The 21,528-nt window shown below is 39.5% G+C and overlaps 1 protein-coding gene across 1 annotated transcript in view; it reads right to left on the bottom strand.

Moving 5' to 3' along the window:
• Positions 1-8,940, bottom strand: part of grin3bb (glutamate receptor, ionotropic, N-methyl-D-aspartate 3Bb) — an 82,847-nt gene extending 73,907 nt beyond the window's left edge. Inside the window, 1 exon segment of the mRNA XM_030784149.1 lies at positions 8,458-8,940. Within this exon segment, the coding sequence (XP_030640009.1) occupies positions 8,458-8,940 (483 nt within the window).
• Positions 8,941-21,528: the final 12,588 nt, after the last annotated feature.

Genomic DNA, 21,528 nt, shown 5'->3' with positions numbered 1-21,528 from the left:
TGTTTAACAGCGTTTGTTTAACAGTGTTTGTTTAACAGTGTTTGTTTAACAGCATTTGTTTAACAGTGTTTGTTTAACAGCGATGTTTAACAGTTTTTACTTGCTGCCATTGACTCACCTTACAGTACAGTTTACATATGGAACAAATAAAAAGTGCTTTTACACAAAGCAAATTTGAATCTATCTCTCTCTCTCTGTCTCTCTCTCTCTCTCTCTCTCCCTCTCTCTCTCTGTCTCTCTCTCTCTCTCTCTCTCTCTCTCTCTCCCTCTCTCTCTGTCTCTCTCTCTCTCTCTCTCCCTCTCTCTCTATCTCTCTCTCTCTCTCTCTCTGTCTCTCCCTCTCTCTCTCTCTCTCTCTCTCTCTCACTCCTTCTCTCTCTCTCTCTCTCACACACACACACACACACACACACTTGCAGAGTTGACATCTGAAGAGATGAAAGAAATTAAAATGAGGAATCTGACAACCTTTAAAAAACCACTGGAGGACTGAACGTCGGTTAAAAAACCCTAAGAGGGAGTGATGTTTGGAGGGGAGTCTTTGATATAGCCACTGGTCTTGCTCAAGCTGATTCAAGAACCTGAGGTAGAAACAGAGGAGCACGTGTTTTTTTCTGGATTCAGACTCTTAAGCAGAACAAATTACAAATAAGTGAAGGCACAGCTTTGGGTGACTATCTACTGCAACCCAGTTTTGCAAAATAAAACGAGACCAAACAGGATGTTCCAGACGTTAACTGCACACCCGATATTGCTAAAAAAGACTGAACTGTCAATCCCAAAACTCAGCAGCAAAGAGACTCATTACAATTCAGAAAGAGTACAGTACGTGACCTCTGTCCCGTGAGCTGTAGTACTCAGACTGAAAAAAAATCGCTGTGGTCGTGCTGCCTGTCAGTGGTATCCAGGACTACAGTCTTATTATAAATTCAATTCAATTCAATTCAATTCAATTAAATAGATAGATAGATAGATAGATAGATAGATAGATAGATAGGCAGACAGACAGATAGATAGATAGATAGATAGATAGATAGATAGATAGATAGATAGATAGATAGATAGATAGATAGATAGATAGATAGATAGATAGATAGACAGACAGACAGAGAGACAAACAGACAGATAGACAGACAGATAGATAGATAGATAGATAGATAGATAGATAGATAGATAGATAGATAGATAGATAGATAGATAGATAGATAGACTCATCAGATATACATCATTGACAACACGATGATGGACAACATAAACCTTCAGACTCTGTTTAACTCTGTTTAACTATTATTCTATTGAAATACCAAGCTGTTTCTCCTAAAGTAAACCCAGACCACACTCAATCTAAACCACACTCAACCCAAATCACACTTCACCTAAACCACACCCAATCCAAACCACAGTCATCCCAAACAACATTCAACCCAAACCACACCCAATCCAAACAACAGTCATCCCAAACAACATTCAACCCAAACCACACCCAATCCAAACAACAGTCATCCCAAACAACATTCAACCCAAACCACACTCAACCTAACCACATTCATCCTAAACCACACTCAATCCAAAGCACATTCAATCCAAACCACATTCAACCGCAACTACACTAAACCCAAACCACATTCATCCTAAACCACGCTTAACCCAAACCACATTCATCCTAAACCATGTTTAACCCAAACCACATTCATCCTAAACCATGTTTAACCCAAACCACATTCATCCTAAACCACACTTAACCCAAACCACATTCATCCTAAACCATGTTTAACCCAAACCACATTCATCCTAAACCACGCTTAACCCAAACCACATTCATTCTAAACCATGTTTAACCCAAACCAAATTCATCCTAAACCATGCTTAACCCAAACCACATTCATCCTAAACCACGCTTAACCCAAACCACATTCATTCTAAACCACGCTTAACCCAAACCACATTCATCCTAAACCATATTTAACCAAAATTTTGTTCAACACAAATCTCACTCCAATGACTCCTCTTCTATTCTTTCCATCATTTCACAACATTGAATAAAACACACTGAACAATCTGATAGAGCTGACAAATATGGAGATGAAACCCCCGACAGCCAAAAGGAATCAAGAGACAGAACCAGCTGTACAGACACTGATATAATTGCATTGGTTCAGTCCAGAGCGGATGAAAGATTGATTTTCATTTTGACATTTGTCTTAATCAAAGCTTTTTTATTCAAAGCCAGTGAGACGTGATAGTTGACTGCATGTAAAAATGCAATCAGGAAATTCTCTGATTGGGAAACAACAGTTTCCATCACCATCATCTTAGTGATTAGGTTTGAATGGAACATCTGCAGGCCTGTGTCGAATGTTAAATAACATGGACAGTTCAGAGATGCATGTGTGGTTTTAATGCAGCGAGTGTAATGCAAAAATAGCCTAGATTTAGATTTTATACAATATTCATAGATCAGGTGCCTGGGTCTAACAGCAGAGCAAAAGGATGCTGTTATTCTACACACACGCACCTGTCAGTCATCACATACTCCACACACACACCTGTCAATGATCACACACCTAATGGCAAAGCCGGCCCTGAGCAAGATTTTAGCTGGTGCCCCTTGCATAGAAGCCAACTTCACCACCAATCATTGTGTTCATATACTCACACAGAAACTGTCAAGTCACATTATAACCTATAACACTGTAAACACAAACAGCAAGAGTAACTACACCTGACATTCATGCACAGAACATGTACTCAACGAGCACTTCTCTCACACGAGGCAAGCTGTTTGCTATATATAGAATAGAATAGAATGGAATAGAATAGAATAGAAAAGAATAGAATAGAATGCTTTTATTGTCATCGCACACTGTCATACAACGAAATTTGCCGTGCAGCCCCTGAGACGGGTTCTTCTTTTAGAAAAACTGTAAGAAAACTAAAGAACTTTTAAACAAGTGGTTTTATGTCTCTTATCTATGACAATGAGTGAAACAATGTAAATCTAAACATCAGTACAAACAAATTTAAATAAAAATTTTCTTCATGAAAATGACTGCAAGAAAATGAATCGTAAGTACTAGTTATTTAAAGTTCTTCTTCTACAAAATGAGTCCAAGAAAACGAAACATTAACGACGAGACTTTTGACTGAGCATGTGATTTTAGAACAAAAGTGAACACGTGACGACTGCAGTATGACAGTCAACTGAACGGAACCTTTTCAGATCAACATGAGGCTGCTTCAGCATAAGAAAAACTAGCTCCTTCTCAGAGAAGAATAGTGATTAGATCTACTTTATTCATTAATGTAGATTCACGTATTACAGTGTAAGATGTTATTTGTGGTCTGAGTAATAACAGCATATGCTTTTGTTATTATTTGAAACAGTCAACATTAATTTAAATTGCCTTTAAAGCTGTCATAAGCATCTGCTCAGTGACAGTGTGCATGGTAACACAGCACCACAGAACTCCAGTTTTCAGTTGAGACACAGTACAACACAACACGTGGCAGTTTCATGGTTTTGTTTGATGTGTTTGATGAAAAAGGTTTTCATATTAAAATACAGAATTTTGATGTAAGAGAAGAGAGAGAAAAGTGCTCCATAGCTTTACTGGGTCTGCAAGTAGATTAGTAACAGTAACATTAAATAATAAGTTAGGCATTCCAAACAATCTATTCATCCTAAACTAAGTAACTCAAATATAAATTCAAAAGAGGCCTGAGAAACTCAGGGGCAAAATTCAGGAGGGCAAAGACAACAAACTCAGGACAGCCCCCTCTCTACGCAAGGCTGAAAACACACTCTTCTCCGGGCCCTCATCAGCGAAACACTAGTGTCTGTAATTCGCCTTGGACGCTTGCTTACTCTGCAGAATCTAACTAAGAAAGCTTTATTCTCAACCTCGAGAGATATTTTGATATGTGCATCAACAATATCAGCCTGACATATTTTCTCATATCACTCATAATCTCCTGAGCCCTGTAGTTGACCTCTTTACTAACCCTAATGCTGCTAACAAACCTTTTGTCATTACAGATGAATTCAGGAAAGAATTAAATGAAAGTTCCCAAACTGAACAAAGCAGAACTAAAAAGCAGACAATATAGAGGAGGAGAGAGAGAAGGTTTGGGTTAGGGTTAGGCTCAGATAAGAAATGAGACCAGGTTTGTTCATTTATGAGAGGATTTCATTTGCTGGTTTCTGGGTACTTCTGTTGCTTTAGACGAGGAGAGAGAGAACGTTTGGCTCAGATAAGAAATGAGACCAGATTCGTTCATTTATGAGAGGATTTCATTTGCTGGTTTCTGGGTGAATTTGTGTTCTTTAAACACTGGGCTGCTCTGAGAGAAGGACTATTATGCTGTTTCCTTACACAGAAAAAAAACCCTAAATCCATATAACTTCAAAGGTCTCACAAATGAGGGCTTTTGCGTTGAACTGAGAATCTCCTGGTAGGTATCCTGGCATGTACTGGGTGCCACTCTGACAGACAGCCATTTCACAGCTAATTGTCTTAAGTCATAAGAAAAGTAAGTGTAATAATAAGAGTGAGTGTAATATGAAGAGTGAGTGTAATAATAAGAGTGAGTGTAATATGAAGAGTGAGTGTAATATGAAGAGTGAGTGTAATAATAAGAGTGAGTGTAATATGAAGAGTGAGTGTAATATGAAGAGTGAGTGTAATAATAAGAGTGAGTGTAATAATAAGAGTGAGTGTAATATGAAGAGTGAGTGTAATATGAAGAGTGAGTGTAATAATAAGAGTGAGTGTAATATGAAGAGTGAGTGTAATATGAAGAGTGAGTGTAATATGAAGAGTGAGTGTAATATGAAGAGTGAGTGTAATAGTGAGTGAGTGTAATATGAAGAGTGAGTGTAATAATAAGAGTGAGTGTAATATGAAGAGTGAGTGTAATATGAAGAGTGAGTGTAATAATAAGAGTGAGTGTAATAAGAAGAGTGAGTCTGTGCGGGTGCTGGAGTTTAAGAGTTGAGAGCTTGTGAAGTGATCTCTCATTAACCATCGACTGACAAATCTGGTCCCTGATTCCCTCTCAGGTCTCCTAAGGCAAAGGGGATTTGTATATTGATAAAATATCTGATAGCCACATAATCTGATAGCTACATAATCTGATAGCCACATAAAGTTCTCCCACAAAGACAGAATCACAGAAGATGACTGAACACAGGAAGCTGGATTTGAAAGTAATTTCTGAAGTTTTTGACACCTCATCACAGTTATGATGTAAGCTGTCCTGATCAAAATTTTAAAAAAATGACCTGTGCCTGCAATTTATGTAATGTATACAATCAATTAATAAAAGTTTTCAAGAAGGGGAAACACAATAATAAAGTAATTGTTTCATTCACCAAGTTTGTACTGTCTAAATAATGTGAAGATCTGAAAGAAAACTGGGCAGATATTTGTATTGACAATGGTCTGTACCATGCTATTCTCTCTCATACACTCACATACAGACATGTTAACTTGTATCAATACAGCATCACAAGCTTTTCATAATGTATTTATGGGCAGTGTGCCAAAATGTGCCCTCATGCACTTACATTACTGTGGTCACATGGTTCTTAATGGCAGAAATGAGACTGCAGAGGTTTTGTGTCCTGTAGTCCTGCAGCACCACAGGTACTCTGGTTTATCCGTAATGGTGTTTCTTATTGCTTAATCACTTATCCTCACACAATTAAAACTGTACATAATTTGGGGTGGGGTGGAGGTGTTAAGGGTTTCCCCAGCAGGAGCTGTCAATAGGTAAACCAGTCTGAACCGGTTTGCAGCTGGTTTTTAACTGTAGATGTGTCCCCAGTCCATTTAGTGTGAGAAACATTCTTGAGCAAACGTGCTTTGAAAGTGGACAGTAGAGAAGTGTGCGTGCTGTAGGGCTGCTGATTACTCCTGGTAATTCGGTAAATTACTAATGTTTATGGCTATTTAATATATGTGGACAGAACATGATCAGACTTGATTCTTACTGACTCCTCTGCCAAGACCAGTAGAAGTGTGAAGACAAACAGGGCAATAACGAGGCAGCTCAGGATTCACGCTTAGTTCGAGAAATCACTTCACATCTCAAAGCAGGACTAATTACTTCATTAACGAGGCATAAATACTTAAGAAGAAATGCCAGTATTAGAAGAGTTTTGAGAGGGACAGTCTGCCAGTATGACTGGCCAGGACTATTGGCACGACATTCCCATTGGCACCGCTGGGACCACATTACCTTTGGCTCCTTTGGAATTGCATTACCACTGTAGTCATGAATCTACCTGATATTGAAACGCAGCTTGCAAAAGATGAAAAAGATTGCACTCTGCAATGTGCAAATTGCACTTCATTCATTTCTGGTTTTTCATAGATGCCTTTATGAATTCATAATACTAGCCCTACAAATAGATTTGTGCTTTGCATGATGATTTGATACTACTTGATGTAGGTGAGGAAAATCATGCAGTGAGTGTGGGTTTGGGCTGTCTCCTGCATGAGGGGTTTCATGAACCTGTAGAGTCATCAGCTATTTATGAAGACACACACACACACACACACACACACACACACACACACACACACACAAAAAAGCCCGCACACACACACACACACACACACACACATACACACACACACACACACACACACACACACACACACACACACAAAAAAGCCCGCACACACACACACACACACACACACACACAAAAAAGCCCGCACACACACACACACACACACACACACACACACACACACAAAAAAGCCCGCACACACACACACACACACACACACACACACACACACACATACACACACACACACACACACACACACACACACACAAAAAAGCCCGCACACACACACACACACACACACACACACACACACACACACACAAAAAAAAGCCCGCACACACACACACACACACACACACACACACACACACACATTTCATATAGACTGCGTTGAGACCACTGGCACCCAGAGCAAACTTCAGCAATGGAGAGTGAGACACATGGAGAGTGAGACACATGGAGAGTGAGATACATGGAGAGTGAGACACATGAGAAGGCAGACATCTTTAACATTAACCTCTTGAAATGTCTGTCCGAAACGCAAAGACACCATTTGGTCTTTCACACCTGGACACTGAAATGACTGGCAGACTGTTCGTCTTCATAAACATTAACACCATGTTCAGCACACCAGCACTGGTGTGTGTGTGTGTGTTAGGGTTAGGGTTAGAGTCTTTCATTAAAAAGAAACATTTACAGTGTGTTGCGAAATCGCGCAAAGCCTGTTTAATGGATGGTATTAAAAAGACAAATGAAAGCACTTTTCACGCTGCACAACTTACAGTTTTTTTTAATTCCTTAAAGTACCTGGTGATGTAAGATGTTTGCAGCCAATAGAACAGCTTAGCCCCCAGAGAATACAAACAAAAACAGCACACACCGCAGCACAAAGCATGACATCTGTTGACAGATACATGACTTACCAGTGTAGAGTCAGAAATACACAGATACACAGACCACGGATACTGGCAGCAACAAATCATGCTCTGCAAGCAACAAGAACCCCTGATACGCAACCCCCCCCCAACCCACACACACACACACACACACACACACACACACACATACCTGACTACAAAATATGATGTGGCAGATTCAAGATCTGCTCTCTCACATTCAGACACACAGACAAAATCACCATTTCACCACAGCAAAAACCATTAATCAAACATAAGACATACTGCTGGCCCTCTCTCTCTCCCTCTCTTTCTATGTCACACATACACATGGACTGCCAACATTTACATTACAACAGTAAATAGACAAAAGAAATCTTACACCTTCTCTATAAGTTTTGGGAGCATTTTCACTTGATACATTATTGCAAAAATGTTTGTGTCAATTTCACAGCCGTTAAACAGAGAGCAGATCAGCACTGTGCTCATTCCAGATACGATTCGTTACCAGGACTTACAGTTTACCATGACAGCACTACAGACAGCGCTATTCCCGCAGATACCGTGCCCTATTTTGCTTTTACATCTTTCTGCTGTCCGCTCATGACAATAAGCACCTGCTTGCATTAATTGTTCTCCAAGAAACGACTGAAGCTATTGGAAAACCCATTTCATCATGTCGTCTCGCATCGTGTTACAACTAAACGCATTTATACGAAAGTCAAGTCAAAGCTAATCTCAGTCGTGCGCCCTTGCGCTTGACCTACACAGAAATAGAAAGAAAAAAACACATATGTCGACGAAAAGTTTCTCACTCACAAATAACAAACCAAATTCACAAAAAGTCAGGTAACAATGGCAACAGTTGGGAAAGATAGAACAGTTCACAAAATGCAACACTTTATAAGTTGCTCGTTACGCATTTCATCAAACTCGGGGAAGACACACGCCGTTTTGCGAATTTAATTTTAAACGACCTACCTGAGTTCGGAGCGGATCTCCGTGCTCAATGATGCTTATAAAAGGAATTTCCAAGAAAGACGACATAAATTCCACTTGTACTATTTCTTCTTGTGTCTGGGGAAATGCGAGCACAGCGGATACTCCCTGAACAACTATGGCTTGACACACACACCTGAACAATGACTCTGGGTCTCCGTTCAAGGGCTCTCGAGACACCACCTCCAGGCTCAGGTTGTAAGGCAGAAAGTTGTTGCCAGTTTCGGCGAATCCATGCAGGGCGCGGTTCAGGGCAGCCTGTACCCTGGCAGGCTGGCGCGTGGGGAGCAGCGCGCCGAGACGCACAGTGTGTCCTATCTGCGCCAGGATGTGACACGGCTGCGGGTGAGGAAGACCACGGTCGATGAGGGAATGGAGAACGACTTGGAATGCGAAGTAAAAGTATGCCAAGAATCTTGAGATGATTAAATTCATGCTGCTTCGCTCTCAAACGGACAGAGGCATTGTCAGGTGATAGCATTGCTTGCTTTGTTTTTCCTGCCTTTTTGGGAATGCCCTTTATTCCTTTTTATGTGGGATGGTATGTGTGGCGATGCACGGAGTTACAGTCGAGTGAGAGCAGCAGTTTAGGAGGGGAGGAGGCGCGAGCCAAAGGGGCGGGGAAGCCGCTCCTTGTCATGAAAATTTGAAGTGAGGCAGCAGTAAGATTGATGTGACTAATATCTGTCTATATTACCAACAAATGCTCCAGAACATCTTATACTGAATAGCTCAGTGAGAGAACATTTTTTAATGTTGTCACCGTGCAGGGGATGAGTAATCCTGAAACTCTAGATAAGGGTGCGTGTCCGATAAAACGAGAAGCATTTAAATTAACCACGGTTTTACATGTATGACAAAGACGCGGCTTTTTAAGTTTTACTCATCAGATGACTTATCAGAAGCCTCAGCCCGGATCGCTCCCACAACCCGATGGATCACAAAAATTCGGAATCAGCAGGAGTAAAAAAATATGTATCGCCTCCGATCTCCGTTACACATAAGTATGAATAAACATTTCTAATTAATCGACATTCCTTATTAACATACGCAAGAATACTGAGTAACCAGCCTTAAAATGTAATATCACCGACAATGAACGGTTCGTTTCTATTTATTTAATTTTTTATTTAATCTCGGTAGTCAGATTGAAGATATTTTAATAAACTGAACTCTGGACAGGAAGGCAGTAGCAAAGTAAAACGGAAAAGGAAACATATAACAAATCGTTTTATAGTAATACACAACAAACCAAACTCAACATAAATAAGAATACACAAGTAAAAAAGAAAAAAAAAGCACATTAAGAACTGAAGGTTTATCAAATAAAATGAGATTATTTGATCACAAATTGTATCTTACTACTTCCAGTTTTGGGAGAGATGCAAATATAATAGGAGCTAGCCAAAACTAGTTCATATATAAAGCTACACCAATGTACCTGCCCTATTGTTGTCAGAGAGGTGTTTCTTTTTCCCTCCACTGCAATGCGTGCATATGTGGTGGCATGGAACATTTCTTTGGCTTCTCTTTGATTGTCTTTGGTATTCAAGCTGAGTTAAAGACAATGGTGTGTTTTGCATAAACAATATTTTCATAAAGATTGTTGATGTAGATAGCAAAGATCAGTGGACAGAACTTCTCAGAACAAAAACCATGAGTCACTCACTGCGATCTGTCAGTTTGCCTGCATCATTTCTAAACCAGGCAAAAAGCTTTTTAAGCGACAGTCTTGGCAACAACATCTTATGCTTTATCAAACTATATCAAAGGTGTTAAGAAAAATCAATAAGCAAACATGCACATTGGTGCCGAAAATGAAATATTTGAGTTAAATTGTTAATAAGTTTTGGAGTGGCCACGGTGGTCCTCTTACAGACTAACGGAGAAGTAGCCAGAACAGGAACTTTAGAAACTCACTTACAAAACATTCTAAATTCTTAGCCAGTACAGAGAGTTTTGAGAAAATGTGCATTGATTGTTAAGCTTGGTAAGACCCCCATTATGCAGTGAAATAAATCTGCCAAAACTGGTCTCTTCATTTGGGTTAGTCTGATTGATGGAGCCTGTACTGAGGGGTAGATATCACATTTCACTCCATTGCTGTCTTTCAACATCTAAAGCAAAGTCAGATGGTTCAGAATTTCCAGGGGGGTGTGGTGGTTTAGAATAGTGGGTGCAAAAGATGATGGGCAAACTGAAAATGAATACAGCCTTATTGGCACAGACAGAATTATGCAGTGCTGTTCAGCCCATTACCAAAGGAAATGCAACAATACTGAACAAAGTGAATTTTTTCTGTCATTGTGTTCAGATCTTATAGTATTATTATCTTAGGATACATCTCTGAAAGCTGCACACAAATTCAAAGTGTGAAGTGAAAACAGATGCAGTAACTCAAATACAGTGGTAATAGAGAACACCATTTATTTGTGAGAACTAAGTCTACAAAGTGACATTGCACAGCCATACAACCATTAAATCCTATTTATTCTATCACAGCAACCTGACAAGAATACATAATAGAGGACAAGGCTTTGTTCCGCATGCCTGAGAGAACACACAAGCTCACACACACTACACTAACCATGATCAGCATCATCATCATCATTATCACCTCACACACATTACACTAACCATGATCAGCATCATCATCATCATCATCCTCATCATCATCACCTCACACACATTACACTAACCATCATCATCACCATCATCATCATCTTCATCATTATCATCATCAGCATCATCATTATCATCAACACATCATCTCACATCAGTCAATATAACTTTATTTATATAGCACCTTTCAAACAAATCAAATTTCATTTGACCAAACGTGAGATGTTAAAATGGATTTAGAAACTAACACACACAACAATAAAAGATGGGTAATTAAGATAATAAAAAATGAATCATAAAAGATAATACAAGCAACGAAAAATAAAAATGAAAATGAATGTGAAAAGTACACAAAATAAATTAAATATGGTAAAACAGTAAAATGTTAATAAAATAAAATGGAATAAAATAACTAAAAATGTTCAACAATAAAATGTTGAAACAACAGTATTGAATAAAATAAATAATAATAATGACAATAAATACAATAAATGTAAGTGCTAAGACCATAAAACTATAAAACACTAGATAAAAGCCTGAATAGAAAAAGTCAATATTTTCAGTTCCTCTCACATCCACTTGAAGGCTGATCCAGTGGCTTGGAGTATAATGGTTGAAAGCAACATCACCAGATGTTTTCATTATGATTTGTGGAACCGCTAAAAGAGATGAACCAGAGGATCTGAGGGTCTTTCCTGGTTCATAAACCAAAAGCATTTCTGAGAGGTAGTCTGGTGAAAGGCCATGAAGTGCCCTTTAAACTAATAAAAGAATTTTAAAATCAAAACGAAAACTAACAGGTAACCAGTGTAAAGACTTTAAAATAGGTGTAATGTGTGCTCTCCTTTTAGTCTTAGTCGGCACGCATGCAGCAGAATTGTGAATTAGTTGTAGCTGATTTATTGTATTCTTCGGCAGACCAGAAAGGACAGCATTACGATAGTCTAGCCTCTGCTAGTTCTAAAAGTGTGCATCAGTCTCTCTGTGGCATCAGTGTGCATCAGTCTCTCTGTGATTTTGGTGATCCGATCACAAGTGGACAGCTCAAAAGTACAGGTGTAAACGCATCCAATGCGCATTGAGGTCGCATCGAGATCTGATCACTCAGACCACATTCAGAGGTGGTCTGGACCGCATGTGACCACATTCTTATCGCAGTGTAAACACGAATGCGAACTCGACCACATTGAACGACTGACGTCCTGTTCTTACATGGAAGTACGAACTGATTTGTGTATGTACACATGCGCTCATCAACAGCATCATATTAAAGTGCGACAACAAACAACAACACAGCAACAGGCAAAATGGATATAGTTTTGATCTCTTCTTCTTCTTCTTCTTTTAATTTCCGACAGACTAGGCATGGGAAGTGCATTGATGCCTCCCGCCGATTAAAAACAGCAATGCATAACGTGAAAAAGCTTGATGTGGCTTAATGTTCCAAAACTGCGATCAATGATCACCAAATTTCTCTCGGACATCTCTTGTGATCGGATCACCAAAATCGAATCTTAATGCAAGGTATAAACAGGGCCTGTGTTGCTCAGAGAGAGAAATGGCCTCACGTTGGAGATGTTCTTTAAATGATAAAATGCTGTTTTTGTGACACCCCGCACATGAGACTTGAAATTAAAATCAGAGTCAAATATCACTCCTAGATTTCTTGTTTCTTGGCTTGGGTTAAAACCTTGTGTATTTAGTTTGGGGGTCAGTTTCTCTCTCTGGGCCTTTGAACCAATGATCAATCCTTCTGTTTTATCCTCGTTGAGCTGTAAAAAATTCTTTGACATCCAGGCCTTTATATCTAAGGTCCAGTTAACAAGTCAGTCGGCCCGGTGTCATCAGGAGACACAGCCACAGGGAGCTGAGTGTCATCAGCATAGCTATGCAAAAAGATGCTGTCCTTCCTGATGACTCTGCCGAGGAGTAGCATGCACAAATTAAAAAGTAATGGTCCTAAAATCCTTGTGGTAACTCCATAGGTAACCTCATAGTGTTTGGAAGAGTGGTCATCTATAGATACAAAAAAATTTCTTTCAGAAAAATATGAGGTAAACCAGTTAAAAACAATTCCAGATAGGCCTACATGCTCATTTAATCCATCTAAAAGAATCTGGTGGTCCACAGTATCAAAGGCAGCACTCAGGTAAAGTAGTACCAGAACTGAAGAACTGTAGAACTGAAGGCTTGTTTCTGTCAAGACTTGTTCTAATATTGTTCACTACTTTTAGCAGGGCTGCAGTCCATTGCACTTAAAGAACACAGGGCGGCCCTGGAAAAGATCAAAGTTGTCTATAAGAGTGACCTTAAATTTGTCACATGCAGTTTTTGGCAATGAATTCAAGAAGAACAGACAACTGAATTTTTCTATGCCCCTTTTGTAAGTCGGGAGGGGTCCTGAGATTGCAATGTTTTTTCCAGTTTCTTTAAGGATAGTGAGAAAAATCTTTAAATGTTCCTTTAAAGTTTCGGTCTCGTGGCGAGTAGTGTCACTGCTGCTGACGTGTACCACCACAGTACTCACGCTAGCGTGTTTTGCAAGCACGGCTGGAGGCTGTGTGTTGTCAGTGGTCAGTGATGGAAATTGCTCCTCAGCCAGCGAGAACTGGGAGAGTTGATGCAAGGAGCACCGAGTTTTGTGCTCCCAATGCCAGCGGATCTGATTACTGTGGCATTAAAAGTGTCCTGAAGTTTCGATGTTTTGCTCTGTCATTTAACGGAGTTTCATGTGCAAATCAGTCAGCTTCTCCTGCAGTTCTTTTATTTTATCACATTTGGTGCAGATAAAATTTTCCGTAAAGTCCTCCACACTGATGATTAAAAACAGACTTCGCATTTTTGGGCTGTCTTGCTCTTGGCCTCCACTGGTATGTGTTTTGAACATGATAATAAGAAACACGATAATAAAAAAAAATATGATAAAACATAATAAAATCACACAAATGCCAAGCATGACACACAGCAAGGGTTAGGGTCTAACACAGAGCATCACACTGCCAATTATACTCAGTCCTTAACACAATTTACAATTTACAATTTAGTTATTTGGCAGACGCTTTCTACCAAAGCGACTTACAATCAGTGCATTGGTCGGATTTCTAATACCTTGTGAGCAGAGATCACAATAAAACTGAGCATCAAATTGCCCCTTCGCATTGCGCCCCTGGAATACTTTGACAAACACAGATACAAGACAAAGGTTTTGTTTTGTTTTTTTTTTCTAGGAAAGGGAGGTTAGGCATTGGAGGACAGGTGTGTTCTAAAGAGGTGGGTTTTCAGTTTCCTGCGGAAGATGGTAAGAGATTCCGCAGTCTTGACTGCATGGGGGAGGTCGTTCCACCACCTTGGGGCAATGGCGGAGAAGAGGCGTGGTCGGGAGGAGCAGCTGCCGGGTTCCCGGAGTGAGGGGACCGTCAGTTGACCAGAGGTCATAGAGCGGAGGGTCCTAGTTGGGGTGTACGGAGTTATAAGAGACCGAAGGTATGATGGGGCGGAGCCTCTTGTGGCCTGGTAGGCCAGCACCAGTGTCTTGAACTGGATGCGGGCTGCTACCGGAAGCCAGTGGAGCGCAGTAAGCAGTGGAGTGACATGAGAGTGCTTAGGGAGGTTGAATACCAAGTGTGCAGCGGCGTTCTGCACGAGCTGGAGCGGCCTAATGGCGCAGGCCGGCAAGCCAGCCAGTAGAACGTTGCAGTAGTCCAGGCGGGAGATGACAAGCGCTTGGACCAGGAGCTGGGTTGCCTGTTGTGTGAGGAATGGGCGGATTCTCCTGATGTTGTATAGGGCGAATCTGCAGGATCGAGTGACTGCTGCGATGTGACCGGAGTATGTCAGCTGGTTGTCGAGGGTTACGCCAAGGTTTTTGGCTGCTGTGGTGGGGAACACCACAGATCCCTCGATGGTGATTGCAGTGTCGATCGCTGGGGAGTTCTTAACAGGAAAAAACAGGAGCTCCGTTTTTTCTGAAACAAAGTTCAGAAGATTGGCTGGGCTCATTCAGTGGTATATTTCTCCTTGCTTTGGGCTCCTTGCTTTGCGTTTGAGGTGACTTTAAGACAAGAGTGTCAGAATCAAATGACATTAACTGCCTGCCAGTCAAACTTACAGCAGCATGAGATGACTGAGAAACAGGCTGACGACAATGATGAATCTAATGGAGCTGAGAGTGTTATCTCTGCAGGATTACTGCTCTGTCCTTTTTAAATTGTGTCCATGTACTTAAGGAGATAATTAAACATGAGGGTACAGGCACAAAATTATCCCCTTCAAACATGTCAAAGAACAAGAGTCAAGTGGAATAGCATGTAGAAAAAGGCAGGAAGACTACAGAGAGCATAGAAGAGTGCAGTGTTTAAGGAGGAAGGAAAACGTTGCAGCAGTGGAGCAGAGATCATTAGATTCTTCTGAGCAGTAAATCTATAGTCACTGAACACTGTACAAAGTGTGGTACCAGTTGTACCACATTCTTGAATTCTTATTCTGTGTGATCTGAACAGAAGGATCATTTGATACATCAGGTCAAAGTCATTGCTAACACTATTACTGTGCCATAACATGTTCTATATATCTATAAATAAGTGTTAAGGTCTGAGTGAATGTGCAGGTGTTCTAGGGACTGTGAGGTAACAGATACATCAGTGCTGACACACTACTCACACAGGTCTGGAATCACACATAAAATTCTCTGTGTGGTGTCTGGAGGTCCTTAGACTTTGTCTGAGAAAAGCTCTCCCCAAGCCTGATGCTAAATCTCACTTCAGCCCCCTTTTTAAGAAGTGAGACAGTACATCACACAGACACACAAATTCAGGTGTGTGCACACCTGATTTTAAATGTCAGGGAACTAATTTATCATTTCATGGGCATCCATGCCAGCACACACACACACACAGACACACATTACTGTTCTGACGCCGCTGTGCTGTGTTAACACTGATAAAATGCACACACACACACAGACACACATTACTGTTCTGACGCCGCTGTGCTGTGTTAACACTGATCAAATGTATCGTGTACCCATTACTGAGTCCCAGTTTATTAGCTTTCTTCACATCCATTTACTACTCGGGTGAAAAGCAAAATAGTGAGAATTTTGTTGGTTTTTCAGCCCTTTCGAAATTGTTCTTGTTCTTCACTGTCAGTGGGGAAGTTGTTCTCACACAGAGAACACGTCTGCCGAGTCATTTCATTGCGACACCATTTTCCACCCTTGGAAACGGAAAACTGCTGAGAATTTTGTTCACAGGGATCAGGGAACAGTCTTAGAATTTGATTCACTTTCACTCTCAGATGGAGGTCATTTCACCACTTCTGTCTTAATTCCTAGTTGACAGCTTGCATGGATAATTAACTGGTTGACAGTGGGACAGGTCTTTAGGAGGACTTTGAGTTGTGAGAACGAGTGATGTATTTTAAGAGGATTGGAAATTTTGAGAGCAGCTGATGTGTTTAGGAGGATTGGGAATTTTGAGAACGAGTGATAAATATTCGTCCATGTTTTGGCAGGATTGGTGCGTTGGTGGAAAGCTCTGGGGGCAGTCCGAAAGCGAGCGGTGCTTTGGGAAACCTTTGTGTTTGAGAATTAGGCCAGGAATGGTTGCCGTTAGCACTGTGTCAGAACACACAGTTCCAACCCAGATCCATGTGATACCAATAGTAAACCTGTTGAGCCTTGACTTTACTAGTCCTGGGTAACTGGCAAAGAAACCCGACCCGCCATCCAAACCCTGCTGTATTCATTCTCAGTTTTTCTAGGATGGAGAATTCAGTCCAATACAATGATGTCTGATCCAAGACTTACAGAGGCCCGAGTCAGAGCCTGGGTCATGGTTCAGCACATACATCTTGAGGACGATTTTGAGACTCACCCACCCTATGACTGAGTCAGAGATAAATCCATTTTTTCAAGGTCACTCGTACTTTTCCTTTGCTTTTAGGGCATAAATGAACATAGTAATAAATGAACATAGTATTCATGTGTCCACAAAACAGATGAAAAAGGTGTCAACAGCGAGTTGCATCATTTCTTTCCTCTTTGAAATAGTGATATTCTACATTTGTAAACTGATGCGTTATGAAGCAAAACTATGGAATAACTAAGATGCGATATGCACCTGTTAGTCAAAACTTAGCACTAAGTGTCCAATAATATAACCCTAACAAAAAAAATCCAATGCTGTAGGCCTATTGTATTTCTACAATTTCATAAATGCATTATAAACAATAGTTTTTGCATATAGAGTATAACTATATACAAAATTCTATAAACTGTGTTATCTTTATTTTAAGGGTCAAATAGGTTTAGCGGCTCCAGATGAATTTTATTTGGTGGGAGGGGCCAAATATGGCTCTTTTGATTATAAGGGTTGCAGACCCCCGTGTTAGTCAAAACTTGGCACTAAATGTCCAATAATACAACGCTTACAAAAAAAAAAAAAAAAAAAATCAAGAAAAAACCTGTAGAAATGAGACTCAATAGATCAGTTTTCGATTAGATTATGTAACAGAAAGGGAAGGGTTGAGCAGTTTGAACTATCTCTTGCTGCTTCATTCTCGTTGAAGTGCCCAATGGACCAAATGAGTGTGCACAACAATAACTGTAATTATAATTACAGTCTTGGGCAAAGGGAGGAAAATGTCCCTATTAAGGCTGAATGGCAGTAACACTTTTTCAGGCTAGCAGCTAAGCATCCAAGGCTAGCTAGCTAAATTAACGTGTACTTTGTGGTGAGCACCCCAGAGGGCCTGCCCTCCTGCTGTCCTGGCACTGCCCCTCCTTCCCTGCAAGCGTGCCTTATTTCTTCAGTTCCCTCACAATGATCAATCTGATGCAACTCACAGATGTATTAGCTTCAGTTTCAAATCATATGAACAGATGAACACATCAGTTACAATTGATTTTTCCCCTGTGTTCGGTTTCACAGTGCTGACAGTAATGTGTGACAGAGCAGAACTAATGAATGAGCTGAGTTGAAACAGTACAGGAAATCACAGGAGGTTTTTGACTTTTTGTTTTGCAACCAGGATTTGGATTTCTTTTCTTTCTTTCTTTTTCTTTTTCTTTTCTTTTTTGGCAAAGGCAGAATTTCTGTATAAGTTCTTGTTTCAAGAAATGAGAAATTCGGTGTCACCCAGTTAAAAAGCTAATTTGGATGTTGCCCATTCAACAACTTAATTGCATCACAAATCATTCACGCTTCTCCAAAAGGCCAGTGTAAATATTGTATTATTAATATCTTATCAATATATCCTAAATATCTTATTGTGTGTGCCTGGACAAACAGGAAGGTTGTTTACTGGAGGGCACTGAGACCTCTGCTCTTTTCAGGTCTCTCAACGTGTGCAGTAAGGTGCTCCATAGATTCTACTAGTCTGTGCTGTAAGCGCACTGCTTCATGCCTGGTTTTGTTGCTGCTGTGATGTAGGAACTGGGCTAAGACTGACTAGGTAGGTTCTGTTGTGGGGATAAGTCTGGACTCTATGGAGATGGTACTGGAGAGGAGAATAATGGCCAAACTAGTGGCCAATTTCACCCAGTCCACCACAGCATTGTGATAAAAGCTTTATAATGTATCCACTCTGTGCCAGGAGAGGGGCATCACTGAGCATGTCTGGAATCAGATCTCCAGTGTTAGGAACTTCACTACTGCACTGTTGAACTACTGAGATCACTTTACACAATACTTACTTTAACATTACAGACTACTACACATTGTATTTATGACATTATTCACCTATATTTGTACATAGACAGACCTTATGTGACTTCTCTACATCACTGCATACGCCAACGTTTTTCTTACTTGGACATATGTTTTATATCGGTCACCTGTGTATATAAGTCATATCAGTGAATGAAAAAAAGAAAAACAGATCTGAACTGGTCGAATAGTAAGGGTTGTACAGAATACACGAGCATTTGAGTACTTGAGCAGTTCAATCAATTCCCGAGTTTCTACATTGTCATTGAGTGCTCCTTAATCGCGATGCTAGATCTCGTGTGCAAGAGTTGTAAAATTATTATGCACTCGTGCAACCCCTTATGAACTGTTGTCACCCCCTGCCTGTATTACAACTGCTGTATTTATGGTCTAATATTTACTCTATTTATATATCAGTATTTATGGTCTAATATTTACTCTATTTATATATCAGTATTTATGGTCTAATATTTACTCTATTTATATATCTGTATTTATGGTCTAATCTTTACTTTATTTATATATCAGTATTTATGCTCTAATATTTACTTTATTTATATATCAGTATTTATGATGTAATATTTACTCTATTTATATATCAGTATTTATGGTGTAATATTTACTCTATTTATATATCTGTATTTATGGTCTAATATTTACTTTATTTATATATCAGTATTTATGCTCTAATATTTACTTTATTTATATATCTGTATTTATGCTCTAATATTTACTTTATTTATATATCTGTATTTATGCTCTAATATTTACTTTATTTATATATCAGTATTTATGATGTAATATTTACTCTATTTATATATCTGTATTTATGGTCTAATATTTACTCTATTTATATATCTATATTTATGGTCTAATATTTACTCTATTCATATATCTGTATTTGCAGTCTAATATTTACATTAGTTATATACCCGTATGTATCAGGCGTGTGCATCTCTGCCTTATAAGACGATCCGATACGTATCTAGATGCATGGGCTACGACAGGAACGATTCGGTGCCATTCGATCCAGTCTGATACAGTTCTTAACATTTGTTTAAAGTAGACATTAATTTTTCATTTTAAATTAAAATAAGCCAATTCTATAAAAGTGGCATTGCTTCCCTTCAAACAGATGTATTTCATAAAAGACCAGGGAATCCCAAATATTTTTGTTACTTATGGCACAAGGAAAAATGGAAGAAAAATGTGTCATTTCAGAAACATGTCATTGTGTTTACTACTTTTCCAATAGACACAATTAGACACACACACAAAAAAAGACTTGCTGTACGAACAAACATTTTGAAATTAGCACCAAGCCGTCTCACCAGATGGGTGGTAAGATTTGTCGTGCTACCGCTGTGCTTAATCGGTATTCTACAGACCTTACAAATGGCCAGACAAATGAAAATTTTTCCAATTTTCATTCCTTCTTAAAAAATCCAAATGTCTTCCAAACTTTAGATTTGATGATGCACTGTAAACCGTATCGATGCTGTCGGACATGTTGCTCTTGTTTTTACCTCGCAAGCAACGCTAACGTTCCTCTCATAAAAGGTCAATGGGAGACGCTGTGCGGATTTATTAGCGAATAAGATGCCGTCATTAGGCTATTATTTTGAAAGTAACAGGACCTGTAACGTCAGATCAGTGTCTTCCGCGGCAGCTTGGTTTATACTAAAGTAGAATGATCAGCGAAGCTCCAGTCAACCCATTCTTAACTTTAGAATCGGGCCATCGACTGGTACATTTAGACCGATCCCGAGGTCCGCATATCGATGTAGTCGCATCTTTAAAACCTGTTTCAGATTCATGTCGGTGAATCGTTACACCCCTAGTATTTATAGTCTAAAATTTACATTATTTATTCATCTGTATCTATGGTCTAGGATTTACTTTATTTCTGTAATTATGGTCTCATATTTACTTTATTGGCATCTTCTAATATTGTCACTCGTTCTTTGTCTAGGCTGGGGCAACAACACAGATTGCTGGCATCAGTAATCCATTCCTCCTTCCATTTCCCTCTCTTTCTCAGTGCTGGGACCTGCCTGCTGCTCTCACCTGTTCCAGTGGAGAAAGACGAGAAAGGTTCTTTAGAGGCGAGAGGAATCTCGTTTCTGTTACGAGTGGACCACACATAACAGTGTGAAGCCTTCAACATGTCTGCCTTAAACCAGCTCCCCCTCCAATCAAATTCCATTCAAAAACTAAGTGTAAGTTATTTCTTACACAAAAAGCAAGAGGGATTTTTTTTCTTTACTGGAAGTCAGTACCTCTGCTAAACCAGATCCCTGACACCTGAGCAGGAAAAGCTGGTCTCTGGACATTTGAAAAGGTCTGTTGACAAAATATCAGGAATTGTGTTATTTTTTTTTAAATGAATAAATGTCACTTCACACTAAAATAACCTGATGCTTTATGTGCGTGTGTGTTTTACACAAAAGGCAAAACAAAACAACAAAAAAAAAATTAAGATATTGTGTCATTTGTCTGATACAAATGTGAATACAGTATAGTAGTAGTAGTAATAATAATAATAAAAAAAAAAAAACAATAATAATAATAATAATTTCATGAAAAACAACAAGAGGGAGCAGGGGGTTGAATTTTTTATTAAAGTTCAAACTGAAAACATGTCACATGAAAACCAGCAACAATTAGGAGCATACACCAGTCACTCTTGCCACATGAATGGAAGAGAGGTCAGAAAAACCAAATG

Source organism: Chanos chanos, chromosome 9, assembly GCF_902362185.1.
Source record: "Chanos chanos chromosome 9, fChaCha1.1, whole genome shotgun sequence".
Lineage (NCBI taxonomy): Eukaryota > Metazoa > Chordata > Actinopteri > Gonorynchiformes > Chanidae > Chanos > Chanos chanos.
Note: the sequence above shows the minus strand (reverse complement) of the source record. Positions and strands in the feature narration are given on the sequence as shown.